The sequence below is a fragment of the Clinocottus analis genome, unplaced genomic scaffold, assembly GCF_023055335.1.
Source record: "Clinocottus analis isolate CAN_PGR_092001 unplaced genomic scaffold, fCliAna1.0.p SCAF_35, whole genome shotgun sequence".
Classification (NCBI taxonomy): Eukaryota; Metazoa; Chordata; class Actinopteri; order Perciformes; family Cottidae; genus Clinocottus; species Clinocottus analis.
Genome location: NW_027176098.1, coordinates 1,161,505 through 1,172,278, shown reverse-complemented (window position 1 = coordinate 1,172,278; position 10,774 = coordinate 1,161,505). Strand labels below are relative to the sequence as shown.

Genomic DNA, 10,774 nt, shown 5'->3' with positions numbered 1-10,774 from the left:
CATGGATTAAGTCAACACTTTGTTATGTTTCATAACTCATTGTTTTCCTTTCAGGTTTTGAGTGGACCAGCATCCTGGAACTTGAAGGTAAAGAAAGTGAAGAACAGCAGAACAGGACCAGAGGTTTAGACACTAAGAGGAACAAACAGGATCAAGTCAATGACAGGAGAGGACTCTGGGACTTGAACCTGTGGAGAAATACAAGCTGCTTCTGTTTCTAGTAGTTTCACTAAAGCTCTCTCTCTTTATTTCCTCTGGCTCGTTGTCTCTTCAGAGATTGAAGCTTTCATCGTATTTCAGGAGGAAACATGAAGAGAGAGGTTGTGTCTGAACACAGCAGTCATCATGTGATCAATAATGTTTACTGAACACAGCAGTCATCATGTGATCAATAATGTTTACTGAACACAGCAGTCATCATGTGATCAATAATGTTTACTGAACACAGCAGTCATCATGTGATCAGCTGCAGCTTCTAATAATAATAATAACTAGAAAATTTCGCAAGAAATTTTGAAAGTGTGGCTACTACTGCCGTAAGACCTCGCAATATATAGCTTTTGTTTATGACGCCCGTCTCTCCTCCAAAGCACTTGAGTTGGTTTGTGTGTTAAACTGATTGGCTGATATGAAGCACCTGTGTGCTGCCGTCGTCATGGTGACCAAGTGAGCGCCAGCAGACTGATTAGAGGCAGACTGGACTGTGGACTTAAGGAAATAAACTACTGAACGTCCTGAACACACACAAACGTATATGAAATATCATATGACCTTATTAATGATCACAGTGTTGACAACTACACAATATAAAACACACGTAAACGTCTTTGTGTGTGTCTGTTTGTGTGTGTTTGTGTGTGTGTTTGTGTGTCTGTGTGTGTGTTTGTGTGTGTATGTGTTTGTTTGTTTGTGTGTGTGTGTCTGTGTGTCTGTGAGACAAACAGACAGAGAGACAGAAGTCATCTGTGTTGTGTGTGCGTGTGTAAGTGTCTGCGTGTCTGTTAAACTGCCCTAACGAGAACACCTGTGGGTCGCTAGATCAAAGGTTGCCATGGTGATGACTTCAAAGGGACTTCCTTACGCTGAGCTTAACAGATCTAAATACTGTGGAACTCCTTTCAAACTATTTAAAAAAAATGGTACTTTAAAAGCCACTATTGTTTCGATATCGCATATTGAGCGTTAGGAAGACCTGATGAACAGATACTGTGACTGGCGAGTCTGTACGATAAAACATGTGTCTGTACGGGCGATTTACAAATCAGGTACGAGCTTCAGGGGAGACGTGGTTTTGGAGGGAGATTTAACATGGCGGCGGATGGCAGAGCGAGGTGGACTTGCTCTCACATTCAGTCCGATTTCAAGACGTCTGAGTCCGTTGGATTCCTATCGACCGCAGTTTATGACAGAAGACAATATTTCCAACGTTTCTATCCAACAATGGTGTATGAAGAGTGAACATTGTGGGAGTAAAGACAAAATACGTTTTATTTTTTTAACAGTTTCTGTCGCTTCTTCTCACTCTGTTAATTGGTGCGCCACCCTCTACGAACGTTTCGTGAAATTTTTTTGACAGTTTTTGACGTTTTTTGCATTTTTCGGGAAAACGGCCGGGCGAATCTCTTAGAAAAGTCATAGCTCACGATTCCCGCGCAAACCGCACGTTTCGATGTATTTTTGATGCATGTGCTGGCAACGCTGTGGGAGGAGTAGTGGTTTGACTATAAGAAGAACTAGAAAATTTCGCAAGAAATTTTGAAAGTGTGGCTACTACTGCCGTAAGACGTCGCAATATATAGCTTTTGTTTCTGACGCCCGTCTCTCCTCCAAAGCACTTGAGTTGGTTTGTGTGTTAAACTGATTGGCTGATATGAAGCACCTGTGTGCTGCCGTCGTCATGGTGACCAAGTGAGCGCCAGCAGACTGATTAGAGGCAGACTGGACTGTGGACTTAAGGAAATAAACCACTGAACGTCCTGAACACACACAAACGTATATGAAATATCATATGACCTTATTAATGATCACAGTGTTGACAACTACACAATATAAAACACACGTAAACGTCTTTGTGTGTGTGTGTTTGTGTGTGTGTGTTTGTGTGTCTGTTTGTGTGTGTTTGTGTATGTGTTTGTTTGTTTGTGTGTGTGTATGTGTGTCTGTGTGTCTGTGTGTGTGTGAGACAAACAGACAGAGAGACAGAAGTCATCTGTGTTGTGTGTGCGTGTGTAAGTGTCTGTGTGTCTGTTAAACTGCCCTAACGAGAACACCTGTGGGTCGCTAGATCAAAGGTTGCCATGGTGATGACTTCAAAGGGACTTCCTTACGCTGAGCTTAATAGACCTAAATACTGTGGAACTCCTTTCAAACTATTTAAAAAAATGGTACTTTAAAAGCCACTATTGCTTCGATATCGCATATTGAGCGTTAGGAAGACCTGATGAACAGATACTGTGACTGGCGAGTCTGTACGATAAAACATGTGTCTGTACGGGCGATTTACAAATCAGGTACGAGCTTCAGGGGAGACGTGGTTTTGGAGGGAGATTTAACATGGCGGCGGATGGCAGAGCGAGGTGGACTTGCTCTCACATTCAGTCCGATTTCAAGACGTCTGAGTCTGTTGGATTCCTATCGACCGCAGTTTATGACAGAAGACAATATTTCCAACGTTTCTATCCAACAATGGTGTATGAAGAGTGAACATTGTGGGAGTAAAGACAAAATACGTTTTATTTTTTTAACAGTTTCTGTCGCTTCTTCTCACTCTGTTAATTGGTGCTCCACCCTCTACGAACGTTTCGTGAAATTTTTTTAATGTTTTTTGCATTTTTCGGGAAAACGTACGGGCGAATCTCTTAGAAAAGTCATAGCTCACGATTCCCGCGCAAACCGCACGTTTCGATGTAATTTTTGCGCATGTGCTGGCAACGCTCTGGGAGGAGTAGTGGTTTGACTATAAGAAGAATAATAACTAGAAAGAGCATTTCCTGCTGAAAATGCGTTGGAATGCAAAAAGCTGAAGCTTATAGCTGAAATATTTGAAAGAAATAGCTGAATATAGCTGAACATAGTGGAATATAACTTAAATTAGCTAAATATAGCTAAATATATTTGAAAATGAAAGAATAGCTGAATATATGTAAAAATAGCTGAATATATTAATATAGCTGAAAATAGCGGAATAGATTAATATATAAATAAATAGCAAATCATTATTGAAAATATAGAAAAGCCAAAATACCTGCTAAAATTTTACAGTTCAAAGTCATTTAATTGAACTGTTGAAAATTCTTGTCGTTTAAATGTATAATTGGAAAAGTTGAAAGGAAAACTGCATCATCTAATTCAGGGGTGTCAAACATACGACCCGGCCCGCCACAGTGTCCAGTCCAACAGAAGAAAAAAAAAGTTTTTTTGAAAAATTAAAATCTGTCATAGGTGGGGTTTGAACCACTGACCCTTTGCTCCTAAGGCGGAGTTGCTAACCACTTATCCACAGGCGTAGTTGGGGAGAGACTTGATATTACTGAGTGTCTACAAAACCATCCGTCAAACCTCAGAACGTGAACGTCAGTGACGCTGTTAATCCTGACGTCTATAACCAAAGTGACCTGCACACACGCGCACACGAACGTGCACGCGACCATAATAACACGTTCACGCGCGAGCACGGCCGTTCATGTGCGCGACCCGTTCGCGTGTGCGGCCGCTTACGTGCCTGCTGCCTGTAGATGCACAGACCAAAGGGCTGCTGCTGGGGACGGACCGGCTCTCCCATTCAGTCGGACTTCAACACGTCTTATCTGTTGGATTCCTATCGACCGCAGTTTACGGCAGAAGACAAGATTTCCAACGTTTTGAGCTATAAATTATGTCCAAAGAGTATACGGTTTGGAGTAGAGAGCAAGTTTAAAATATGTGTATCGCCAAGTGCCCTCGCTCTGGAGTCTGACGTCACCGCTGTGAGCTGCCCAACACACAATAATGAGAAAGGCAGAAAAGGTGCGGAAAAAACATAAAACGAAAACGCCTACAGTTAAAACACTATAGGAGATATCAAAAAGATGAGTAATACAATAACAGCTAAACGTTTTGTCAACATTTTAAAGGTGGAATGGTGTCTCTAGTTGAAGGCATGACAGAGCCTTTCCCTTTTGAAGTTGAAGAGTTGAAAGCGGATTTGAAGATGTTCTTCATTGGAAACCATTCATTTTTTTTCTATAAAAAGCTGAATAATTTTGAAAATTGAGAAAATATGAAAAATGTAAAAGCGTAGATTAATAGCTAAAGGTTTTGTCAACATGTGAAATTTTAAATATTGTCTCAAGCTCAACGTATGAAGAAACTGTAAACGTTTGAAGTTGAAGTTGATTTGAAAATTTCCCCATTGGGTCCCATTATAAAAAAAATCATAAAAAGCTTAATATTTCAAAGATTTGAAAAGTCTGAAATATGAAAGGTCTTAGCCATCGTGTCCTTAGGTAACTGAATATTTTTATAATTGAACTTTTTTCTGTAGCTGAAAATATGAAAGAGTTGAAGAGGTCCAAAATACGGATGGAAGAAATAGAATAATAACTAGAAAGAGCATTTCCTGCTGAAAATGCGTTGGAATGCAAAAAGCTGAAGCTTATAGCTGAAATATTTGAAAGAAATAGCTGAATATAGCTGAACATAGTGGAATATAGCTTAAATTAGCTAAATATAGCTAAATATATTTGAAAATGAAAGAATAGCTGAATATATGTAAAAATAGCTGAATATATTAATATAGCTGAAAATAGCGGAATAGATGAATATATAAATAAACAGCAAATCATATATAGAAAAGGCAAAATACCTGCTAAAATTTTACAGTTCAAAGTCATTTAATTGAACTGTTGAAAATCCTTGTCGTTTAAATGTATAATTGGAAAAGTTGAAAGGAAAACTGCATCATCTAATTCAGGGGTGTCAAACATATGACCCGGCCCACCATAGTGTCAAGTCCAACAGAAAAAAAAAAAGAAAAAAATTTTAAAAATTAAAATCTGCCATAAGTGAGGTTTGAACCACTGACCCTTTGCTCCTAAGGCAGAGTTGCTAACCACTGATCCACAGGCGTAGTTGGTGAGAAACCTGATATTATTGAGTCTCTACAAAACCATCTGTCAAACCTCAGGACGTGAACGTCAGTGACGCTGTTAATCCTGACGTCAATAACAAAAGTGACCTGCACACACGCGCGCACACACACACGAACGTGCACGCGACCATAATAACACGTTAACGCGGCCGTTCGCGCGCGCGCACGGCCGTTCACGCGCGCGGCCGTTGAGGCGCGGGCGCACCCGTTGGCGAGCGTTTACACGCGCGGCCGTTTCACGTTAGTGGGCGTTTACGTGTGCTGCAGTTCACGCGCGAGCACGGCCGTTCATGTGCGCCACCCGTTCGCGTGTGCGGCCGCTTACGTGCCTGCTGCCTGTAGATGCACAGACCAAAGGGCTGCTGCTGGGGACGGACCGGTTCTCCCATTCAGTCGGACCTCAACACGTCTTATCTGTTGGATTCCTATCGACCGCAGTTTACGGCAGAAGACAAGATTTCCAACGTTTTGAGCTATAAATTATGTCCAAAGAGTATACGGTTTGGAGTAGAGAGCAAGTTTAAAATATGTGTATCGCCAAGTGCCCTCGCTCTGGAGTATGACGTCACCGCTGTGAGCTGCCCAACACACAATAATGAGAAAGGCAGAAAAGGTGCGGAAAAACTCTAAAACGAAAACGCCGACAGTTAAAACAATATAGGAGATATCAAAAAGATGAGTAATACAATAACAGCTAAACGTTTTGTCAACATTTTAAAGGTGGAATGGTGTCTCTAGTTGAAGGCATGACAGAGCCTTTCCCTTTTGAAGTTGAAGAGTTGAAAGCGGATTTGAAGATGTTCTTCATTGGAAACCATTCATTTTTTTTAAATAAAAAGCTGAATAATTTTAAAATTTGAGAAAATATGAAAAATGTAAAAGCGTAGATTAATAGCTGAAGGTTTTGTCAACATGTGGAATTTTAAATATTGTCTAAAGCTCAACGTATGAAGAAACTGTAAACGTTTGAAGTTGAAGATGATTTGAAGATTTCCTCATTGGGTCCCATTATAAAAAAAATCATAAAAAGCTTAATAATTCAAAGATTTGAAAAGTCAGAAATATGAAAGGTCTCAGCCATCGTGTCCTTAGGTAACTGAATATTTTAATAATTGAACTTTTTTCTGTAGCTGAAAATATGAAAGAGTTGAAGAGGTCCAAAATACGGATGGAAGAAATAGAATAATAATAATAATAATAATAAGTTTAATAAAGATTTGAAGAACAATAGTTGGAATGCTTGCAGCATTCCAACTAATAAAAAAGTTTAATAAAGATTTGAAGAACAATAGTTGGAATGCTTGCAGCATTCCAACTAATAAAAAGTTTAATAAAGATTTGAAGATGACCTAAATACTGTGACCCCATGCGGCTGAAGCCACACTTAATAATAATAATAAGCCCGCAGGAGAACATGAAGTGTGCTTGCAGCATGGGGTCTATGACCCCATGCGGCTGAAGCCACACTTAATAATGATAATGATAATATCATTCTGTTCAGGCTGTGAAGATGTTTGTGGAAACCAACAATAACTGTAATGAGCAGATTATTACAGATTACATGAAACAATGTGTTTCTCTACAGAGACAGAAGAGAAGCCTGTAAAGCGCAGCAGCAGCTATGAATTCCTTCCACCTTTCAGTAAGTTAAACTGAACCGTGTCAGAAATATTCTTCTGTTCATTAACATCTAGAGTTACTGTTTGTAATAAATCACATTTTATTGAATTTTTACAAGTTTTAAGTTTACGGTTTGATAGTCCATCTTAAATTAGACATGACTTTATGACTTTCTGCTTGTTAGTCCGGTTCAGTTTTCACTTCCTGTGTTTCTAACTCAGTGTTTCCTCCTCAGTGTCTGAGCTGAGGGTTGTTCTGCTGGGGAACAGCTGGTCTGAGAGGAGTTCAGTGGGGAACTTCATACTGGGAGAGACTGTGTTCACTGAGGAAGAACCAGATCACTGTGTGAGAGGAAGAGGATGGTGGAAAGAGAAAGAAATAGTTCTGATCAACACTCCAGATCTGCTACAGCCCAACATCTCTGAAGACAAACTAAGAAGACATGTAGAAACCTGCAAGAACCTCTCTGGTCCTGGACCTCATGTGTTCCTGCTGGTTCTCCAGCCTGAAGACTTCACTGAGGAACTCAAAGAGAAGCTGTGCAGAGTCCTGGACCTCTTCAGTGATCAATCATTTGATCATTCATTGATACTGATATCAACACCCAGAGAGGAGAGTTCAGCCTTCATGGACAAAGACCAGCCCTTAAAGGACCTGATCAGAAAGTGTAGATACAGAAACCTGAACCAGAAGAACCTTGAACGTCCAGAGCTGTTAGCACGTTTGAGTCAAGTTGCAAAGGAGAACAATGGAGAGCATCTGGTGTGTGATGTTTATGAGGACACAGTTTCTACTTTACCAGATGATCATCAAAGTCCAACAGAGAAGCAAACATGTACTTCTCTTGTAGATGCTGTTAAAGCTGCTGGTAAGTGCAGAAACATTTCTGACTAGCCAATGAATACTTTATCCTTTGTCCTTCATGATGAAATTAAACCTACAAATGAATGAATGTCATGTTTTTACAGGTCTGCAAGGAGTTAGAATCAGTTCACAACTCTCACCTTCAGAAAAATAGAGAAGAGACACATTGATCTTTAATCCTTTTACATTTTGCAATTTACTATTAGTCACATTCCTATTCAGCTCCTTTGCGAGATTTATTTTAAGGATCTCTAATGCAATACAATGGTTGAAAATCACTGTGCTAACCTAACAGACTGCCATTCTCTCTCTCTCTCTCTCTCTCTCTCTCTCTCTCTCTCTCTCTTTTATTACAGCTTCTGGAATCAGGATTGTGCTTCTGGGAAAAAGTGAGGACAAACGGACTAAACTTGGTAATTTCATTATCGGGGATCAAAGTTTTCAACGCAAAAGATTTTCCTCATTCAGACGAAGTGTGGCCGCTTGTGGAGAGTGGAGAGGAAAACCATTAACAGTGGTGAAAACTCCCAACATCTTCAATAAGTCTCAGGAGATTGTTAGAAGAGAGATGAAGAGCTGTGTGACTCTTTGTTCACCAGGACCAAATGTTCTGCTGCTGCTAGTGAAGCCTTCTGACTTCACTGAGGAGAACATGAAGAAACTGAAGTTCAGCCTGAGTTTGTTTGATCAAGATGCTTTTAACCACTCAATGCTCATCCTGACACTTGAGGATAGAGGAACACTTTGTGTTAGTCAGCTCCTTGAAGACTGTGGAGAAAGACACTACAGGATGTTTAGAGAAGACCACACACAGTTAATGCATAAGATTGAGAAGATTGTGCAAGAAACCAAAGGAACCTTTCTCACCTTCTCTGAAGACACCGTCAGATCAAAGTCTGACCACATGAAGCCATCTTTAAACCTGGTTCTGTGTGGGAGGACAAGAGCAGAGAAGACTTCAGCAGCCAAGGCCATTTTAGGTCAGACAGAGCTTCATTCAGTCTCCAGCTCACCAGAGTGGGTTAAACATCAGGGAGAGGTGAGTGGACGTCGGGTTTCTCTGGTGGAGCTGCCGGCCTTGTGTGGAAAACCTCAGGAGGAAGTGATGGAGGAATCCCTCAGGTGTATCTCCCTCTGTGACCCTGAGGGCGTCCATGCCTTCATCCTGGTCCTTCCTGTGGGTCCCCTCACTGATGAAGACAAGGGAGAGTTAGAGACCATCAAGAACTCTTTCAGCTCTTCAGTCAATGACTTCATCATGATTCTGTTCACTGTGGACTCAGATCCTGAAGCTCCAGCTGTCGTTAAGTTTCTGAAGGAAACCAAAGAGATCCAGGAGCTCAGTCAGAGCTGTGGAGGAAGATATTTTGTCCTCAACATCAAGGACCAGCAGCAGATCCCAGAGCTGTTGGATTCTGTGAAAAACATGAGGCTGAAATCTTCCCACACCGACCCATGCTGCTACACAACAGGAGTGTTTGCACATGCTCAAATAGAAAAGATCAGCTCACTGCAGTCTGAACTGAAGGACCTGAGAACACAAAGTACGATCACCTGTAAGTATTAAAATACATATATGTATATGTATGTATATATATATATATATATATATATATATATATATATATATATATATATATATATATATATATATATATATATATATATATACACACACACACGTGTGAGCGGGAAGAGTGTGTTCCAATTAATGCTGATTGGCCCAAAGGGGGTGTGGTAGTGAAAGCTGCATAACTTGTTGGATTAACGTTTCAAGGTCAAACTCTTGAATTGTTTCTTGTAGACGCTTGTGGGAGTAATCTTTGTCTGTTAATGTATACACCTGTGGATGTGTTAACATGGTGGCAGCTATTGTAATTTGCATCTTTTAAAGTAACTCCATGTCTTTATTATTTCACAGGTGATGAAGGGAAGCAGAGCCCAGAGTGTCTCAAGATTGTTCTGATGGGAAAGACTGGCAGTGGAAAGAGCTCCTCAGGAAACACTATTCTAGGAAGAGAGAAGTTCAGAGCTGAACCGAGCCAGAAGTCAGTCACCAAACGTTGTCAGAAAGCAGAGAGTGAAGTGGACGGTCGTCCTGTCGTCGTGGTCGACACTCCTGGTCTGTTTGGCACAGAGTTGTCCACCGAAGAGGTAAATGAGGAGATGGTGAAATGCATCAGTCTGCTGGCTCCTGGACCTCATGTCTTCCTGCTGGTGGTACAAGTTGGTAGATTTACAGAAGAAGAAAAGGAGACGTTACAACTCATCAAGAAAGGCTTTGGGAAAGATTCTGAAAAGTTCACCATCGTTCTTTTCACTGGAGGAGATTCACTGGAGAAGGGGAAGCAAACCATTGATGAGTTTATTGCAAACGGGCGTGGTGGTTCCTTAAAAAAACTGATCGATGACTGTGGAGGAAGATACCATGTGTTTAATAACTATGATGAACACAACCACACACAAGTCAGTGAGCTGATAACCAAGATCGACACCATGGTGAAGACAAATGGAGGCAAATGCTACACTAATGAGATGCTGCAAGAGGCCGAGACCGCGATCAAGAAAGAAGTGGAGAGGATCCTTCACGAGAAGGAAGAAGAGATGGAGAGGGAGAGGGAAGAACTTAAAAGAAAACATGAAGAAGAAATGCAGGTATTGGAAAGAAAAATGGAAAAACAGAGAGAGGAAACTGAACAAGAGAGAGCAGTGAAGGACAAACTACTTCAGGAAATGGAGGATTACATCAACAATGCCCGTGAAGAGAGACGGAAAGAACAGGAAATGAGAGAAGAAGAAGACAAGAAGAGAAAACAAGAGGAAGAAGTAAAACGACAGGAGTGGAGAGAAAAAATTGAAGCTTTGGAGCAAAAAAACAGATTAGAGACAGAATCAAAGGACAGAAAGCTGGAGGAGAATAGAGAAGAGATGAGAAAAGAACGAGAGAACTGGGAGACAAAACAAAAAGAATGGTGGGAAAAACGAGATCAAGAAAATGAAAAGAGACGAAAGGAAGAAGAAACAAAACTCAGAAAACTGCAAGAAGAATACAAACAGTAAAGAGAACAATATGAAAAGAAAAGAAAAGAAGAAGACGCAATCAGAAGAGAAGAAGATGAAAGAAAGAGAAAAGAAATGGAGGAGGGTCATGAGAGAAACATG

General features: G+C 40.7%; 2 protein-coding genes across 2 annotated transcripts in view; both read left to right on the top strand.

Moving 5' to 3' along the window:
- Window positions 1-10,672, top strand: part of LOC137799485 (GTPase IMAP family member 8-like) — a 29,090-nt gene extending 18,418 nt beyond the window's left edge. Inside the window, exons 5-8 of the mRNA XM_068596279.1 lie at window positions 6,714-6,770; window positions 6,984-7,534; window positions 8,508-9,168; window positions 9,534-10,672. Of these exons, the coding sequence (XP_068452380.1) occupies window positions 6,714-6,770; window positions 6,984-7,534; window positions 8,508-9,168; window positions 9,534-10,672 (2,408 nt within the window). The remainder of the gene's footprint in view (window positions 1-6,713; window positions 6,771-6,983; window positions 7,535-8,507; window positions 9,169-9,533) is intronic.
- LOC137799392 (uncharacterized) overlaps window positions 1-10,774 on the top strand; it is a 64,134-nt gene that overhangs the window by 38,518 nt on the left and 14,842 nt on the right. The window lies entirely within an intron of this gene.